General features: G+C 47.1%; 1 protein-coding gene across 2 annotated transcripts in view; it reads right to left on the bottom strand.

Annotated features, from left to right (window-relative positions):
• The window catches only part of LOC127472289 (vascular endothelial growth factor receptor kdr-like), a 131,397-nt gene that overhangs the window by 78,905 nt on the left and 32,250 nt on the right, over window positions 1-20,242 (bottom strand). For both annotated transcript variants that reach the window (XM_051790311.1, XM_051790301.1), the window contains exons 2-4: window positions 16,677-16,773; window positions 12,649-12,860; window positions 756-883 (exon numbers count right to left, since the gene is read on the bottom strand). In XM_051790311.1, the coding sequence (XP_051646271.1) occupies window positions 756-883; window positions 12,649-12,860; window positions 16,677-16,773 (437 nt within the window). The remainder of the gene's footprint in view (window positions 1-755; window positions 884-12,648; window positions 12,861-16,676; window positions 16,774-20,242) is intronic.

The following is a 20,242-nucleotide window of genomic DNA, read 5'->3' on the forward strand; positions in this document are numbered from 1 at the left end:
CCCTCAGAAGGCTGGAAACGGGACAGGGGATGAGCTCTTGTTCCCATCAGGATGGCTTGAGCGTTCAGCCCGGAATGGGAATGGAAAGGCACATAACTTAGGAGGAAAAATGCAGGACTGGAGCCAGGAGGCCTATGTTCTGTTCCTCACTCCATGTCAGGCTTCTCTGGATAGAAACTCTAAAGCCCTTCAGACGAGTGACTAGACCTCCATCAATTCAGGAAGCCCCAGACCTTAAATTTCCATTTTTATTATCCAGAACAGCCTTGGCCTCCACAGACATTTCTGTAACCTTGACATTCAGGTGTAACTGCTGCCAAAGGGGTGGATGCTGCAGCCACTTATTCCCAAGGCTGAGACTTGGTTTAAATTGATGAAATGACACAAAAATGGGCAACTGTTCTGAGGAAGTTCAAGGTACAAAAGAGAGAAGCTTTCACAAGAGAGCGAATAACCAGGTGTTATACAAAGAATTCTGAAGAAAAATAGTGCTTTGTCACCTACCTTTGCCAATTTATGGAGGAACACCAAGCCACAAGATCAGAAATATATGTGAAAAACTCAGCCTAATCCCCCAAACACCTGTGTACCCAGTGTAATAGTAACACTGCAAGACCAGGTCCCTGCTTCTGGATTTTCAGTGTCTTTGCTGGTTTTTTTCTGAAACTTACCCAGCTTCATTCATCTTAATTTGTGTTTTTACCCACTGTGTTGGCAGCCCAGACCTCTGAATTGAGCTTCTCTGAAGGACTCACCTGGATAAGCCTGGGTCTGATGTCTGGCGAGGTGACACGGCAGGGGACAACTACTGTTTTCTTGTCATCCAAAAGGTAGATGATTTCGGGATGCTCCGGGTGAATCTCCACAAATGGATTCCTGTAGTCTGCAGGGAAAAGAACACTGATGTGCAAAACTGCTCATTTACTGCTCAGTTGCTGGGAGGGCACTGCAATCTGAGCAGGTAAACTGCCCAGAGGGCTCACTGGGGCGTGTGACGGGACACCCACGCATGTCCTGCCTGTTTGTAAATGCCAGTGTCACATCGGGATTAGAGCCAAGGACCAATGGCTTGGGATCTAGCCCCATATCCATCCAAAAATTGCCCAGAATGGCACAGATTTCTGTGCAAATACATGAAAAACTCCATGGACTACCAAATCAAGATGCCAGTGCTACTTCTGGGTGTTAGGAGCCCTCTTGTCAGTCATCCAGGGGTATCAATGTGTGTTTCCTGACTGATGATAATAGTCTTTGCTCGAGGAATGTCATGGAAATGGGTAAGTGCTGTCACTTGGAATTAACCTTCAAAGGATTAGCTTGGTGCAGAGCTGGAGCTCCTTTGCTCCATAATCCAAACCAGTTTCATTCACAAAGCCTGACAACAGAGACTGACACAGGAGAGTGGGACTGTTGCCTTTTGTGGTTTTGAGAGCCTAATTTTAGCTCTGAGAACTGGCAGTAGGATTCTTAGGAGACAAAATATACCATCATGATGAGGGCAAGTGTTGGTTGGAGCTTCATGTGTGTCAGAGGCCACACATGCGGTGAAGACCATGTTTTATAAAAGGCTTTTGGGGCACTGTGCAAGTACCAGAGATGTGGGACTAGTGTGGGCAGCTGTGACAAGGGGCTGATCAGGAGCACTGAACATGAGGCAGTAAAAGAGCAGGTAAAGAGCAGAAACCTGGATGATTTCCCTGCTTTCTAAAACTGTCCTTTCATGCCAGCTTTTATTCCGAGCCATTGGTTTATTGTGACTGGGTTGCTCCATAAAAAGACATGTGCTTTGGAGTAAGGGCATTGCAAGAAACAATAGGTGAGAGATATTTTTGGAATTAAAAAATTAGACTTGTAATGTCCCCACATTTAGGAAGTTCAGATACCTATCTGAACTTTCTGGTCAGGTAGGAGCTGGTTCTAATCAAGCCTGGGGCTGAGAAACCAAATCTCCAGACCACAACTCTGTGGGTTGGTCCAATCCCTAAAACTAATAGGAAATATTTATACTCAGTCCAGTGTCTCGTTCACTTTCCCAAACAGGTCTCTTAAATTCTTCTGTTGAGTCACATTATGAGAATGTGTTCAGTGTTTGTCCCTGAGCTGCTCAGTTCCTCTGCAGTCCTGCTCTCCAGCTGAACCACACTTGGAGGTATCAAGTGTGACAATGCTTTGATGGCCAATTTTAAAGCTTGTGCATATGGTGAAAGGACTTTCTACTTAAAGGAAGACCCTGGACTATTAATAGAAGATCCTTGGATTATTTGTGATAGGAAAAAGCAGAGAAAGTAGATTTTTGTGTATTTGCAGCAAACACTAGGAGTGCAAAAAAGTGTCAGGGGAAATGCAGTCACAATTATTTCTAGCCCTGTGGAGAAAAAGAGAGAACAACGAATGCGCCAGTGTGGACAAGGGTATAGCCAAGAGGAAACTTGCTGGAAAAAAAGGAGCTTCTTGATCCCAAACTGTTCACAGTTCTGGGTCAAATTTTGACTGAAAAGATGGGAACACTGAATATAAAAATATTTGTGCCAATATTTTTAGAGGGAATTTCAGAATAGCACTGTTTGTTTCAAAAGTAACATAAAAAAAATGGCAGCTAAGCACATGTTAAATAATCCTAAAGTGTTGGAAAGTATTGAACTGTGCAATGATTGATATACCTTAGTCAAAACAGAATAAAATTTCTCAAAAAAGGCAGTTTCTGGTTATAAAGGTTGGGTGGGGAAAGGGAGGGATGGCTTGAGCTGTAATTGTTAATTGCTGGTGGATGTCAGGTCTCATGGGCTTTATTCTCACTGTGTTTTGAAAAAAAAAAAAAAAGAAAAGGGTTTTATATTTTATGGGTCCTTCTCTTTCCTAAATAAGTGAGGTGTCCCAGAGCCCTGTGCAGGCTGTAATTTGTGTTATGTCAGGGCTTTATCCAGTTTGTAGCCTGAGCCTAAAGAGGGTTCTCTGTCTACCAAAGGGCTACCTGTATTCATCTGCAATACTGGGGCTCTTAAACATGGTGGGATACCTGGGCTGGGATACCTGGGCTGGGATGTGTGCAGGGGCGAGTGGAGCAGCTCCTGCTGCTGTGGCAGCTGCACAACTACAGGCTTGACATCAGAGCTTAAACAGGAGGGTTTAGGGCTGCACTTGGGCCATCAGTGGAGAGTGACCCTGGAGTGAAAGGGACAGGCAGCTGCAGGGGAAGGTCAAGCACCTGGGTATGTCCATGAGGTCAGGGAGGCTTTATTTTCCTCCCTAATTGTAAAACTCTGTGCAAAAGGAAAAAACAATGTCACAGAATCTCAGAATGGTTTGGGATGGAAGGGACCTTAAAGACTATCCAGTGCCACCCCCTGCAATGGGCAGGGACACCTTCCACTATCCCAGGTTGCTCCAAGCCCCGTCCAGCCTGGCCTTGGACACTTCAAGGGATGGGGCAGCCACAACTTCTCAAGTATCTCAGTCATCAAGCACTAAAAGCCCCAACACACAGAGAACAGGCAAACCTGGTGTGTCCTGCTGCTGCTCGTGCTCCAGCTGCTCCAAAACCCCTCCTGAGCAGGACCAGGCATACTGGGAAGGAGAGGCTCTGAGCAAAGAGCCTTTCCCAGCAGCTGGACCGTTCATTAACAGATAAGCAAATGTAAAGTGGCTCAGCATTGGAGCTTAACAAAATGACAAAGAATAAATTCTGAACTAATCAAGTACCAGCTGATACCTCTGTTATGGTTTGTGCAGACAAAAAACGGATCCTTCGTGAAACTCCTAAGTAGTTCAGACTGACCATGGCGTGGAAAAATGATCTGCTGGAACACTGGGAGTGTCACTGCCAGCTTTACAAACATGTCCACCACCTTCAGTTCATCAGCAATCAGTTAACTCCTTGTAAAAAAGTCTCTCAGAGACTGAACTTCTTGAAACCAAACGGAGAGGGTCACTTTTCTTTAAAAATGATAACCTCAGCCTTAAGGAAGATGTAATTCCAGGTGGTATAAATCAACTGCACTCAACTGGTACAATTTGGAGAGCTGTGGCATGAGAGATGCAGGTGTTGTCCTCTCCACAGTCACCAGCACTGAACTCCAAGGGAAAAATTCCCAGCGAAGAAACACTTCATGAAAATAGAGCATTTCCCTGTAGCTTGGTACATCTGTTCCTCCTGAGCTGGGAAGGTGATATATCCTAGGAATCTTATCTCTAAAGAAACACCCATCAATTCCCATAGGATAAGTAAAAAGAATGATTTACTGTGGGCTGCAGAGCTCATTATATGTGGAGAAAGACAAGAGATGAAGCCCATTAGGGACTTATCAGCTGCAGCCCCAGCTCAGAGGCAAGGGAAAGGCTCCTTCTCTTCTGTGTCAGACTGGCTGTCGAGCTCCCCAGGTCAGTGGAAGTTTGCAGGAAGCTGCAGCCAGGCCAGGGTGTTACTGTTTACCCAGCACAGCTCGGGAGGGAACACAAACAGCAAAGCCAAGGAAGCCGTGGCAGGGGGATGGAGGAGGGAAGGGACCTGCTGTCCAGCCCTGGGGACAGCCAGGCAGGGAAATCAAACGCTGCTCACAAAAGCAACTCAAAGGTCAAGTGCCTACAGAACATTGTTTTCCTTCAGGCAGTGAAGCCCTTTATGTTTAGATTCTTGTTCTGTCCAGGAGGAAATTAATTGCTGCTCGGGATGAGCTTTGGGAGGGTCCCTTTTAGCTCAGCAGTGTAACAGCAGTTCCTGGGAATGCTCAGCTCTCCCCTCAAGTCTCTACAGGGAGAGCAGGGACACAGATGCAGGACTCCCTTGTCTCATGGTGACATGTGCTCTGTGTTCAGAGTTACCTGCAGTACAGGTAACTGCCTGCCAGGAGGGAGGGAGGCTGTAATTCTATCACGGAATGATTAAGGTTGAAAAAGTCTTCCAAGACCATCGAGTCCAAGATGATCCCCATCTTGTCACCCAACCCAGAGCACTGAGTGCCACATCCAGCCCTTCTGTCCTGCACTATTTTTCTGTGCATGCACAACACCTCTGATGCAGCAAAGAGTGCTCCTGGTTAGTGCAGATGGACAGAACTTCCCACCAGAGATGGACCTACTCTGCAGATTTTCAGCACAAACACCTGTGGGCAACATCATCTCCACTTACGCTGGAAAACTGGAGGATTTTGAACATGTGGCAGCCCAGGGAGAGGCACGTCCAGTACTGACTCACTTTCCATTTGCTACTTCTGTCAGGTCAGACACAAATTCTGCTGAGAATTACTGGACCTTTTTTTTCCAGCACATCCCAAACCACTAGGCATTCAACAGACTGGCATTTCTTATTTTAAAAAAGTTAATGCCTAAACTTGACACAGTTCCTTAAGATAAAGGCAAAGCTCTGTGTTGGCGTTGTGGTGCAGTGTTGAAAAAAAGAGGAAGAGCAGCAACATCAATTCTGCTGTCCCAGAAGTCAAAAGCAGGCTGGAGGATGGACAGTCCCAGCTCTGTTCTGTCGAGCTCACTTGCCATTTGAACCCCACTGTCAGAGAGACCACAGCCCTGTCCTGCCACCTGGTGAAGCTGAGGGACCTAAAACCCCTCAGCATGGCACTCAGGGTATTGTAGATTCTGTCTCTCCTACAGCTCTTTACTTTCCAGCACTCTGTCACCTGCTTGTGTCTGAAACATCCTCCTGAGACACACACACACAGGATTTTGTACAGGATTTGGGGTGTTTTTCGTTTCTACTCGCGTTTCCTGCACCGTGACAGCAATTTGTCTCATGATATTTGTCTCACACCTAAAGCAGTGGAGCTGATATTGCCTCTCCCTTCAGGTGCTGTCTGTCAGCCCACAGAGATGACAAGCACTAAATGGCCTTTGAGGAAAGTCATTCACGGCTCTTCATGTCCGTGTAATTCCTGAACAGTCTCATTTTACTTCTCACTTTGTTCCACCTAAAGATAATTCTCTTGCCCTCACTCTTTATTCCCTTCGTTCAGCCATACCTAAACTGGGAAGCCTGGGCAGAGTTTTGCAGGTTCTTTAAGTTCACGTTTTGACATAATCCCCATGAAGTCTGTCTTCATCAAGGTCAAAAACACCAAGAGGAGGTTTTATAACCTGTTCTTTACAGTAATGGGAGCATTAGCAGTGAAGTGACACTTCGGTCAGAGCATTTTGGAAAGCTTCACAGGGAAGTTGCCTGGTCTGCTGAATTTCCCCTGGTAACCCATCAAAGCGTCCTTTAGGTACAGGAGTAACTCCTATAAAGGAACTTGTTTTGAAACTGGATCTTTGAAAATAAAAGACCTTTCAGTTTAGCAATGAAAAGAATTGGTGGTGGAATGTTTAGATTAAACAGAAAGCAGAATATTTTCTCTTTAGGCAAAACAAAAGTGAATGCAAAACCCCCAGAAGCCATTCTGAGTCAACATGAAGCATTCTGTTTTGGTCAAATGAAATGCAATCTTCCCCTGGAGATTACTGTAAGAAACATAGGAATATTTGTAGAGAAAAAAGATATTACTTTCAAAAGTGTTACTTGAAAACTGTAGAAGCAAAATGCTTCTCACTGCCAAACAAATAAAGGCAAAATGGAAAGATTTATGTATAAAAAAAAAAAACACAAAAAAGAATTCTCCATGCTTTGGCTGGAATTATGTCTCAGGTAGCAGGAGAATTTATAAATTCTGACTCCTCACACCAGATTTTAGGCAGGCTTTGAGTTTGTAGAAAATATTCCCTAGCTTTACCTGAAGTCCCTTTAAGAACAGGTCTTAGTTGAGTCCCATTAAGAGCAGGTCTCCCACATTAGCTGCTGCTGCCAGACCTTGGGGAAGGCTCAGCAACTCCTGAGTGAATAAGGAATGGGAAGGAAGAAGTGAGGGAAGTGTGTGTGATTTTGGCTGTTGGGCTTTCATTTAGAAATTCTCCATCAGTGAGGAGGGGATTGGTACATTCTCCTACTGGGCTGTCAAGAGCTGTCACTGACAGTACCAGGAACATCTGCTGCTCACACAACATCGGATCTTACAAGGCTGCTGCACTTAAGAGACCCCTTAGGATACAATTTGAAGATACTGGATGTCTTGATTCAGAATTAAAAGCATCTTGCTTTTCCTTTGGATCCAGCCCTTAGTCCTTGAGGAACAACAGAGAGGGTCCTGCACAGTGGCACAACCTGTATTCCCATGTGGTGTGGCCCTGACACTGTTAACTGGGATGTGGTGCCAAGCGCTTCTACCACTCCATGTGGGACACCAGTTTATCTGCTGGGCTCCCTCTGAGCAGACAGAGCAACCTTTACCTATCTCAGCTTGCTCAGTGTCTGGCAGCAAGTGTAGCTGTCTCGGTGTCTCCAGCGTGGAAGAAAGAAGAAATGCAGCTCCAACCCTATTCCCCCTGGGATATCTTGGGGAAAGCACACCAAGGCCCAGTCCAGGCTGTCAGCCTGGCCCTGCATTTCTGCTTCTCACATGTGCATTATCTCTGTGAACTCTCAAGAGAATTAAGGAGGCAGAAATCAGCTTCAAAGACTATCAGAACCAAAATATGATCTCATGTGAGGGGTGTTTCCATGCACTTCCATCCTCTTTAGATTTCTCTTGGTGGGGAGGGGGTGGAGACGATGAGGTTTCACATCTCTGGGCTGTGCCGGTCGATACAGAAGAGTCTGTGGCTGATATGACACTCTGCCCTGATGCAGCACTTGTACCAGCTCTCCTCACTCTTTCCAGTAGCAAGGGAGAGCTCCTGCCCTTCCCTGGGGATGCCTTGTTTCTGGAGCTGACCAGCAGGACAAGTTGCTGGGATGCACCCTCTTTTTCCTTCAGAATGGCCTTAACAGGACTTGTGTTCCCCTATAGAGTCTGTCTTGCTTCAGATTTGATTTGCAGTCCTTTTGCTCTGGACTCCTGGCAGGATTGGACTGTGGCTCAGGCTGGCAGTGCTGGTGCCTTCGTGGTGTCCACATGATCTTTAACAGGAGCTAGCACTCAAATTCTCTGCAGGGGTATCTTCGGGGTGCACTGTGCTCCTGTGAATATCAGTGCTGAAAACCAGATGTCTGGAAGCAAATTGCTCCCTCAGACCTGCCGTGTTCCTGACTCATGGTAGCACTGAGGTGGTGAAACACCAGCAGCTGATGGCTCTGGGTGGGGAGACTGTTAAAATGGTCCCCAGTTTCTGTGTTCAGAGAGTGAGGCACAGGCACCAACAGGAGCTGGGGAATCTCCCCCGCTGTGCTCGGACCCTTGTGGGAGCCAGCACTGGTGTACTGGGCTGACACACAGCTTTTTGTGACAACTATAGTCAGAGGAGGTGGGACTTGTGTTTCTGAAGTACTTATTTGAGAACCAGCCCTATTACAGGCAGAATTATTTCAAGAAAGAGAATAACAGCCCTGCTTTAGACTAGAGGGTGCGTGTTGCTGGCCCCATGTCTGCAATGAGGAGGTGTCTCCTTTAGTCCTACAGCTCTAGCAAAGCAGTGCTTTTGGGGTATGGGCAGCAATCACAGCTTGGAAACCTGGGTGAACTTTTCCAGGTACTATTTGGCAAGATATGATCAGCTCCAGTCACCTCAGCAGTAAAGTCAGACGAGTTGCTGGTGGAGGGAATCAGAACCAAAAGGACTCGTGCTCCTTCCTCTGATGCCCTACTGGAGTGGTACAAAGGGTGCAGCAAAGCCCTGACTGTGACACGGAGCTTGGGGCTGGAACTCAGAGCTGAGGCAGCGTGTGGGCTGAGGCAGGAGCTCTTCCAGCTGACAGCCCCAGGACTCACACTGTGAGACAGTTCTTTGCTGACAGTAACAGTATTTCAAATAGCTGAGAGCTGCAAATACTGACTCCTGTCTAGACTGGGGCCTGAGATAGCCCTTTGGGAAGGTGGAACGAATCTTTGCTTGATTTATCTTTTCTTCCTCCTTCTCTAAGCCATGTTGAATTGTATATGTGCCCTACTGTCCTGGTTTCAGCTGAGAATGGTATCTATCTGTATATATATTAGAAGACAGGAAAGGCAATGGGCTGTTGGAAAATGTGGGACCATGCATGATGTAAATGATATGGAATAAGTGGTGGATGCTGTCCTGGTTTTATCTGAGATAGAGTTAGTTTTCTTCTTAGTAGCTGGTGCAGTGCAGTGCTATGGATTTAGTGTGAGAATAAAGCTGAAAACTGATGGAACCATTGTCTGTGTTTTCACAGAGTCTGCCCTTTCCTTTGTCACAGGGATCCCAAAGGCTGGAATAAAGGAGTGTGTTCCTCACGGGGAGGTGTCTGTTGGGTTGGGTGATTGCAGAAGGCACATGGAAGCAGATGACACATCTGGGTGGCTGTGGCAGCATTTGCCGTGGAGATGCCGAGCACCTGAGACACCCTGACATGGGCTCCTGCCACCCACGTGGGACACCCTGACGTGGCTCCTCCGTGGGCACCAAAGGCTTGTCCTCACTGCCCTGTGAGAGCTGGGTCAGCAGGGACATCGTGTCTGTGCACTGAGGGGGGGCTTCCCCCACCCACCCCGTGCTCTGAGAGCTGTCTGGCTGCTCTGCCTGCCCAGGGCTGGACCAGACACTGCCTTTCCCTGCAGAGATTGTCCCTTGGAGCTGCGTTGAACTTAAAGCAGTTAAAAACACCCAACTATTTCTGTTGCAGCCCTGAGCTACTCTGCATTTTCAGCAAGGAGACGGGCAACAGGAGAAGGGGGTTGTCTTCCTTTTTAATTATGATCCTTGGGACTTGCAGCTGCAGCAGGAAGCAGAAAAGGCCTCAGGAACAATTGTTCAGCATTAAGATCCTGAGTTGTGCCTCGTGGCTGAGTGTCAGGGTGCAGCTGAGGCTTGGCAGCTGCCCCTGCTGCCTCTGGGTCCCTCCTGATCCCAGTGATGTGCAGGGTCAGGGCTCCATGGCACCGGCGGGAGAGCTGCCGAGTGCCAGAGCCCAACAGAGCTGAGGAACTGCACCAGGGAGGCTGGAAAAACAGCAGCAAGCACAGGAAATAATAGCCAATAAGCAGGGCTTCCGATACGATCATGTTCTCATTTTAGTGTCAAGTGGCAGGCCAGGAATAAAGGGAAAAAATACCATTCCCCTGCCTTTTTTGGCAATAACGGCTTGTAACCTCAGAGGACTCTTCAGCCTTCAGGATCTGGCTCTACATTTTCTCACTCTGCCTGGCTCAGCCTCACAAACACCCTGCTGAGCACTTGCTGTCTCCACAAAAGGTCCAGAGAGATGTGCCCTGGACCTCACCCTCATCTGGCACTCACAGAGGACACTTGGAGACAACTGATGGGTTTCTCAGTGATGCCCAGGCAGCAATTTCCTTAAAGAGTTGTGTTAAAATGTTGGAGAAAACCATAGGTATGTTCTGAACGCCTTGTTTAACTCCACAACCTGTAGAGCTCTCACTACTGAGCAGTTTTCTTGTCCCCTGCTGGCTTCCAACAAATATACACAGGGACTGAATGGGAGGAAGAGCATGCCCTGAGCACACCATCCATGCTGAGGTATAAATAGCTCCATTTCATGGGAGTTTCCTCAGCAGCTTCCTCAGCCTGGCAGGACAGATCCCAGCAGGCACTTGCAGCTTCCATACTAAGCTGCTGTGGCAGAGCTGTGCCTTGGGGTGGGTGAGCAGGACGGGGATCAGGGGGATCCCTGCTGTCTTGCCTCTCTCACGTCCTCACCCAAGGAGTGCACAGTTCAAGCTGGACCATTTTCCACCCACTTTCTCTCAATACCTTTTAAAGCACATGAATCTGAGTAAGAGCTTTAGAGCAGGGAGGATGCACGACACAATTAAATTGCACCCGAGAGAGGACAGTCCTGGAGGGAGATTTAGAGAAACAGCCACATAGTGCTGTTTGTCAGGGGGACCTTGGCACAGCGGTCTCAGGCAAGCAGGAGGACATCCTGCCATATTTTTAGATTTTTTTAGATTAGCTGTGTTCCAAAGCACTTCACCAGCGAGCATTTCATAACTGGAGATGTTTTCTTCAGGAGAAGCTCAGGCAGTCCCAGAAGATCCATCACATTTCCTGCACGTGCTCCTGCACAGAGTAACCAAGGCCTGGGTAGGCAGCCAGGGCACTGAATCAGGAGAGAATTGAGTTTTCAGTACAGCGTTTCCTGGAGCGTGGGCACAGGGCTGGGTTAACAATGTTAGGTGTGGGGCATCTGAGAGGGTGTGATGTGAAAAGGAAACAGTTCAGCACAAGAACCAGGGTGAATAAAGCAACCAGGGCTCAGAGTACCACCAAAAAAACAAAAAGAGGAAATAGAAAGGGAGAGAAAAAATTATTTCAGGCGCTAACAAGTAATGCCAAGAAGCTACTTTCCAGTTAGAGGAAAACTTGCTGGGAAAGCAGGATAAGGGTAGAAAGGGACTATTTTCAACAGATGTGAAGAGACAGGAAAATGTCACCCACATAAATCAAGCAGGTGTGTTCGTTCACCTGGTGGTGCAGAAGCTGAATTTAGCAGTGTGGGCCCATCACAGTCCTCTGGGGATGGAAGTCACTTCTCGTGTTGGTTTGACCATCATTACACGGTCAAAGCTGCCCAGCAAATACTTGTGTTTTCTGTAAGTGTGGGTTTTGCTGGGCTATTCAAATACCATCAGACAAACTCATGGTCTCTTGAGCATTTGTTTCAGGAAGCATATTCAAAGAACCACAATTTAGCATTTACTAGAAAAATTAAATTAATTCATTCCCATGAGTATTTGTGGGGAATACAAATGCTAAGTGGGGAACCAAAGGCTAAGACTAGTCAGCACCAGAGGAGTTCATGTCAGCCCCTATTCAACATACTAAAAGTCAGCTCCCTTATCTGAGGATTCACAATCTCATCTTGGAAGATCCAAGATGATTCAGTGTTTAGTAATGCATTTGTCAAGTAGACTGGAAAAAAAATTAGCATTTTGGGACAATATTCTAACAAAAATTCACATTATTGAACTGGTTGTTCAGTAGGCTGTAGCCCCTTAGTCACAGAGGACCACGTTCCTCCTCTGAAGTTTCTGCTTCCATTTATTATTGGATCTCAGTAATTCTGATACATGGGGGAGAGGCAGCTCGAAGGGGACAAAAATGAGCAGTGGGCCATTTTTTACAATAGAATATGTATAATGCAGTCATCCAGCTTTGCTGAGTTTGTCTCCCAGATGTGAAGGACAAAGCAGTATACAAATGTGTGGGATGGGAGGAATTACAAAGAATGTTGTCAGGGAGTTTCATGCCTGGGGAGGAAGGGAAAGAGACAGGACTTGGACATTCAGGATGAGTCTTAGGAAGAGCACTGTGACAGCCAAACACTTTAGGATTAAAGAATTTAGTCTTAAAAGGAAAGAGGTTTAAAGAAGTCAGTGTATCGGTTACTTGGAACACAAAACAAGATGGAAAAATCTTGCTTTCAAGTCCTGGAATTGAGCAAGACAGGTAATCTCTGGTTCTCACATTTGTGACTCTGAGAACACAACTGGCACAAAAATCCAAATATATCCATCCTCTTCAGAATTCTAGAGCTGGTGCTTGCTCAGTGCTTGTGCCAATGGGGAGGTGGGATCTGGGAGAGCATCTCCCTTGGGTGGCTGGTTCTGCCTGGCACAGGCCCCACAATTGATCACAGCTGGAGGTACCAAACCCCCATAATTCAAAAAGCAAAGATGCAGTTCCTACCTTGGACAAAGACATAGATCCTGGCCGTGAGGTCCTCCCGGGCCGGGTGGCCGTCGTGGGCGCAGGTGAGGTACCCGGTGTCGTTGGCCACCAGCCTCCTGATGACGAGGGCGGAGCAGCTCTGCCCGGTGCCATTGCGGCAGCTGCTCCTGTGCACCCGGGGGCTGTCCTGGTGCTCCCCCCTCAGCACCCAGCTCACAGAGGGGGCTCCCCTGGCAACACAATGCACCAAAAGTCAACAGGACTTCAAGCAAAGTTTGACCTTCCTGCCAGCCAACTGTTCCCAGCATTCCTATTCCGCTCATTTCCAAATGCATGGTAAAGGTTGCTAGCTGTTTGCTTTTCCACCCATAAGGGATTGAGGTGGGTCCCCACACACTCTTCCTTGGAGCAGGGGAGATTCCTGAAATAGTGGGAACTGCATCAAGTCAACTCCTGGAGAAAAATTTAACTTTTCTTCTAACAAACTGCCTGAACACAAGTTTGTTTTTATAACACTATATTTTAGCCACTTCAAACATTAGAAAGCATCAGATAAAATTATATGTTTCTTCCAAGCTGAGGACTTTGCATATTTTAACAGCTAAATTAATGTATATTTTGTTACACTAAGGTTGCATGGAGAGAGAAGAACATTTATGTAACTTCACATCACCTTTCTTGCTTAATCAGCAGTGGCTCAGTCTTGATTTCTGTGAAGGGCCTGACACTAATCAGATCATGGATCTTGGAATATCTGCTCAGGACACAGTTTTTCCTGTTCACCTTTTCAGCAGCCAAGAACACCAAGCCATCAGGGCAGAGGTTGTACCATTCCACCCACCTGACCCCTCTGCTGTTGGATCCATGAGCGCAGTCCGTGGCAAATGCAATTCCATGGAGTTCACAACACAAAGCCAGGCCCATGTGTCACCTACTGCAGGACTCAGAGCTCTGGGCTGATTTAAGTCAGCTCAGTCACAGGTACTGGCTGTGCTGGTCCTGTTGGGCTGGAAGCATCAGGCCATGCCATGGCAGTGGGAGCTCTTGGAACTCTCTTTGGCTTGGGCTGCACTTTGAGGGCTCTTGTGATGCTACACAGGCCTCTGAGATGAAGATTATATTTTAGCAGACTGGTATTTAGTGCTTAGAAAACTGGTGGGTTAAAGGGTAATCACTCGTTGACTTTTCTGGGGAAGATGTTTGTATGACAGAGGGGGAGTTCTGTCTGTGTTTGCAGAGAGAAGCCACTCTTCCAGAGGGCAGGGGATTGACTCAACCCTTCTCCTCAGTGAATTCCCACTGGCATTTGCTGATCAAGGAGTAAGAACCTCTGGATTTCCCCAGCTGAGTGCTGCCAGGGAGAAATCCGGTCTAGACACATTGACTCAGGATCGAGATGTTAATAAATATCTGACAAGCAGGTTGTGTGAAATTTCCAGTTAGCCAAGAAGTCCAACTCCTCTTTCTGCTCCAGTGACCCTGTAGTGGTACACGAGGTGCAGTGTGGGAGTGTGTTTGCCAGCAGAGTCAGCGACACTTAAACAAACATCCTCTTGGCCCTCATTTCTGCCCATCCTTTTGACGCCTTCCGGGAGGTAAGGAGACATGGGGCTGAACTCTTGAGGTTATTCCCAGCACTTTGCTGAAGGAGAGCACTGGGAAAAGTGTGCATATCCTCTCTGGTGAACAGCCTCACCCTCGTGTTTGGATGCAGTGGTGACTTGGCCAACCCCACCTCATCCGCCAGAGCAGCTTCTTGTCCTTCCGAACACAGGGTTAGTTTTTGATGTCCCTGCCAAGCTCTGTCCCCACCTCACCGACATCATTAGTGATGTAAAGATTCCACTGTCCAGAACTGGGACTCCTGACCCAGAATATGGAACAATGCCACTTGACTTGGAGACACGAAGCTCCCAGCATGTCAGCACGTCCCTGCCTCTCTCCATCCCCCAGTCTGGTGTCCCTCGGGGCTGGGAATCTGCAATTGTGGTTGTGCAGAGCACAACTGGGATTTCACACGCCTGGACTTCCTTACATCTGCCCACTTTTTCCTCTGCATGTTTTATCCTGGTAGAAGATGAAGACTTTGGCTATCGCGTTGGGATTTTCACACATCCGGCAGAGGGGAGTCACAGCAGTAGCTTTGGCCAAGCTACCAAAAATCAGGAAATCTTGGCCAAGAACCTCAAATATATGGAGTTTAAGGGAGAAGGGATGTTCACACAGACCTGCTTGGTCTGCTGCCTTGTGCCATGCCCCACACGGCCCCAGTGCCCCTGGAATACAAAGGATTCCAGAACTTCCTCTGGGCCAGTTTGGAGCAAATCTGTGAGTGTGCAGATGCTGGTGTGGCAGAGGAGGCAGGATGACAGGCAGGATGATACAGGGAATCTTGCACTCAAAGTGCAGAAAACACACTTTAGTTTCTGTTCCCAGCTCTCGCGTGAGCTGAGCCAAGGAACTGGAGTGCTCTGGGCCCCAGTGCCACGTGAGCTTGGCCCTGTACTCACACACCTTGCTGTTTCTCACACCTGCCATGTGGATTTATTGCTTTGCATCCATAAAGCAACGTGGGACTGAAGTGCTAATAACTTCTTCAACTATTTATTCATCTGGTGATATTAGAAAAGTAGGATGCTCCTCCAGATTAAAAAGGCAGTGGATGGGGAACTGCTGAAAAGTCTTGATTTAGTTGGCCTGGAGCTCTACACTGACCTCGTGCCCACACAGTGTGTTTTATGAAGTACAGCATCTAGATTTTAAAGGACTGTTCAAACTTTATTGCCATCGTGGTTTTTTGCTTGCCAAGCTAAAAATACCACTGTAAGGTTGTTTTGACCTTGTAAGCCACATGGCTAGCTGGAGGTATTTGGAAAAAAACTACCTTACACTCCAGAAGACATCCGAAATTTACACAGTCTGAGTCAATTTACCTTTCACTGTAACAAAGAATTAAATAGTCTGGGACAAAAATCAGAGGGGACAAATGTGTCAGGATAACATACAGCTCAGATTCACCTTCCCACTGCTTTTTCTTCATGGAACCTTCCATGTCGTGGCTACAGTCAAGGGGACCTTGCAAGAAGGTGTAAAAATGTGTGCGAGAGACAGAGAGAAACTGTGATAGTTTGTGTTACCTTAAGGCTTCTCTCCTACAACACTCTCAGAAGAAAAATTAATAAACAACCTCTGGCAATGGTTTAGCGTAAAAATCACACTCAGAACAAGTAACACCTACGTCCATCTCAACCTTTTGTGTGACCGAGCAGTTGATGGATGTTCTGGTACAGCAGAGTGCTGTGGGTGCCAGTCAGCTGTGACCAAACACTATATTCCCCTTTCCAGAGGATCCTCTCCCTCTAAACATATGTCATTACCAAAATTGTGCTGTTTCCTTGCATGGCTGGTTGTGCCAGGACTGAAAAGTCGCCATGATTTACAACATGAGCAGCTTGGTTTTTCACAAGTCCTGGTTATCTTTGATTTAAAGAACGTGATCTGTTTAAACAGGTCAGGTCTTTGAATGGACACATACTGACTGCTGCTTATTTAACTGTCATATTATGGGCTAGATGGTATTTGAGGGTAGGAAGTTTAAGCTCATATGTATATATACGTGTGTGTGTGTGTGTGTGTGTGTATGCAAAGAGATAATGGCATGCCCTGGTGCTCTTGTTTGTCATTCCCTTATAGACAGGGAACAAAAGAACGATTTTGGCAGCAGAGGAGCTGAATCTGCCCCTATTTGCAGAGAGGATTTTCCAGTCATGTCCTTAAGCACGACACATCCCTCTCCCATAAGCTCCCCCGTGTGCTGACTCAGGATTTTGCGGGGCCCCTTTTCAACACAAAGAATCTGGGCAGGCTGAATGCTGACCTGACACTTTCCCCCTGCTCTGTTACAGCCCATCCATTTCCCTCCACGCAGAAATGCACGTGAGGGCAAACAGCCCTGGTTCCCTCTGCTCTGTCCTGCCCAGAAGCTGTTCTGGTCCAAGGTAATGAACACGATGACAGAAATCCAGCAGTGCTGGGACAATCCTTACCTGCATTTTATTTTTAGGGTGTCTCCTGGTGAGAGGACAACGTGGTCCTTTGCAATGCTTAGCACTGGTTTCTGGAAAAACTCTTCCTCGGCAAGACCTGACCCAAATAAAGAAGCAACCATCATTAGACGAGGCTATTCACGCGCTCATATCAGGCACAATGCATTCGAGGCAAGCTTTTTGTTTTGTAAATAGTTCCTAATTTGGGGGCCCACACAGTGCTTGCACTTATACTGGTGCAGTTCAGTGAGAGTGGAGTTGGGAGATGCCCTCAGTTTGTTTCCAGTGTCCTTTACTCATCTCCTTTCTGACACCAAGCAGCTATGTTTCTGCTGGCGGTCTTTTTTTCTTGTGTTTAGGGGCAACTTTATTACTGAATTATTGCAGATTTAGGAGAACAGATCTGTGTTGAAAGGATTTTACACACCTATAAAAGTGGAAGGAGGTCTTTGGGAAATAATTTGAGGTGTGAGCTCATACGTTACATTTCAATCAATGGGAGAAGAGAAAACAGTAACTCTGGGGAGCAGCTCTTTGATTCGCCACTGTGGAATTGAAAGCCTGGTGATACCCAAATCACCGTTCCCAAATACTGGATCTGAACTGAGCCAAGGGCTGCTGGCTTTGTGGGCCTCGTGGTTGCTCCAAGGGGAACCTGCAGTGGTGTCTGGGACACCACTGATGTGGCAAGGTTCGTCAGGTCGCAGATGACAGTGGTTGTTAATGACAGTAGGGATAAAGGTCTCTCTCATCATCTCCTGGCCCAAGAAATGTCTCCTGACTATGCAAGTGTCCTCAGAGAGTATCTGAGTATACCTCTATGATGATATAATTTTCAGAAATTGAAACTGAAAAGAACCAGAAGTGAGGTTGGCCAGGCTGGTTTCCTTGTCCAAATTCAAAGTAACATAATCAAGAAGAGGAGAAAACAGGCTTAGATAAGGATCTCCATTTCCAAAGCTCTGACATTAAAGCTGTATGTTTTCTTTCCCCTCCTGCTCTTCAAATCTCTATCTTCTCCTTTGCCTTGAACCCGATAAGCCAGAAATCCCTCTGTGGGCTCACAGCACAAGCATTATTCGCAGCAGGGAAGGGAGATAACATATCTCACAAAGAGAGAAACACTAGGCTTTAACTTTTCAACTGGATGAAACAGTGATTTTCCTGCCTCCCACCTCTCAGCTCTCATCTCTTTTTTGCTGGATTTCAGTAAATTGCTCATGGCCTGGCATCAGTGAATCACTCCCCCTTTGGAGTATCTGGCTTCTTCCATGAGCCCTTCGAGTTCCCCCAGTAACTCCGGGGAGGCCAGATAATCTCACAGCACCACAGAGTCCTTCCAGAGGGGATCCTGCCCAGGCAGAATATTGCTGGACTCCCTTCAGAGGCACTGACCCTTCCTCTAGACTCTGGCTGAGACTTTGAACTAGTCCTGGCCACCAGAGAGAGAGATCCATCCCACTGCCCCCTGCTTTGCATAACTGATAACATTGTAGCTCTATCTCCAAAGTCCTTTGCAGAACAAGAAGTTGGAGTTTGACCAACACAAACTCCTTCCAGTGGATCTGTGGGACATTATTATCATGGCCCTACTACAAACTGCCATTCCATGTAATGCTGGGGAAGCAAAACAACTGGTGGGTTCCAGCCCTGCAATTCCCATTTCTTGTAGGAAGTACTGTTATTCCCAAACACGTTCAGGATGGAATGTGCAGGGAGCAGCACCGTATTTAGCTGAGAATCAACAGGAAAAGTCCCAAACTTTGCAGGAGGAGACACTGCCAGGCACTTTGAGTGCCTTCTGGTTTCTAGACACAACCAGTTCCCCCTGAGCACGGGCTGAACTTTGGCATGAGTTACTGGTATTTCACACTCTCTTAAGACCATGTGCTGAGCTTTGCAAAAATGATCCAAAAAATGGCCAACACCTTCAAATATGTTTGTTAGGTGTCATTTAATTTGCCAGCTGAGGTGGTTTGGGTCCTGTGCAGTTCTCCCATGACACTGCTCCTCCCGGGATCTGCTCTGGGCTGCTGATGTTGTGACTTCAACCAGGTGCTGCTTCAACTTAGAAAGTCCTGGGGTTTGAAACAAGCCTTTATTTCTTTTCTCTTAAGCCTTCAGTTGTTCTTAGGGTGTAGAGGGGCTCATCTGGTGTCTCGAGCTGGCCTTTTGAACAGCCTTGAGTTGTACCTCTTGTGAGTGTGACACTGTTGGAAGGGTCTGGAGTCAAAGCCAGAGAACTGGTTTGAGACCTGAGCTGCTATTCTGACCCCATAGCAATGGAGCCCAGGGGCTTTTATAATACTTGACACTGGTTTTGCTAAAAGAAAGAAAAGTATTTTCCAATTATTCTGTTTTTACTTCTGAGCTACTTCTTTCCCAAAGTTTATTTTGGCTTTGCGAGCTGAAGAAAAGAATAAGCAAAGTGTAATTTTAGAGCTTTTCTACCCCATGGAGGACAGGAGGAGAAATTCCTGTGCCACACACACATCTGGTCGCTGCCTCCAGGTGACAGAGGGTTCATATAAACACGGGGTGTGCCCTTTCTGCCACACCAGGGCCAGAGCTGAGGGTACTGGGAAAGAAAGGTTTGAGGCCAAAAGTGAGAGAGCAGTATGGGAAAAGGTCAGGTTGTGCTACAGCAGGACACTATATGCCAAACTGGCAGAAGAAAGCCTCACAATATTCTTAACCTCTCCTGGCCCCTTTTGACTTCAGCTTTTAGAGGCAAACCTGGGGACAGCCCCAGGGTGTGTTGGATCAGAAGAAAGGGATCTTCCCCACTTGTGTATTTGTTGTGCATACTTGAGGAGACTCATGCCCTTAAGAAGGTTTTGGGATGCTGCAAACAGCTTCCTGCAGAGAAAACCAGGCTGTGCCCAGCAGTGCATCCCCTCCTTTTCCACAGTCCTGCTCCCTAACCTTTGTTTAGCTCTGGATTCCCATTCCCACCCATCAGTGGTGCCAGGGCAGCCTGGGCTGCAGGTTGATGCTGTTCTTCTTGTACCAAGACTGAGTCTTCTGGGGCATTGTGTGCAGGTCTCCTGCTTGGTGGGAAGTAAGTAGGATTCGTTGCAGGGGCTGTGAAACAGGCAGGAGTGATCTGGTTTGGGAAGGGCAAAGTTAATCCCCTGCTGACGCCCCCCAGGAAAGCATCATTTCAATACTCTGCAGTGCTTTGCCTTCTTTTTAGAGTGAATATTCACTGTTTTCGTGTGTTCCATTTTGGGTTTATGGCTTGAATCAAATATGTCTCACACCTCAAAAGAAGTCTTTCACAGCTACTCTGCACTTTATATAAAAGCTCCCAGACTTGACAGATATCTCTCTGTTGTCCACCTACAACCTGCCCAGGGTGGGGTGGGGGACCCCCACTCCTGGGCCAAGTCCTGCTGAAGCTGATGAGCTCTGATTGCACGGCTCCAGCTACAATGCCCAGGCCTAAAATAACATTCTCCTTGTCCCTAATTAAATAATTTTGGTCCTGCTCTAAGGCTTCAAGGGTCACAGAGTTAAAAACAAGTCCTCAGCCGTGTTATTACCTTGGCAAAGCTCTGCAGAGG

This window comes from Manacus candei, unplaced genomic scaffold, assembly GCF_025592945.1.
Source record: "Manacus candei isolate 608988 ecotype Guabito, Panama unplaced genomic scaffold, ASM2559294v1 h1tg000003l, whole genome shotgun sequence".
In the NCBI taxonomy this organism is placed as follows: Eukaryota; Metazoa; Chordata; class Aves; order Passeriformes; family Pipridae; genus Manacus; species Manacus candei.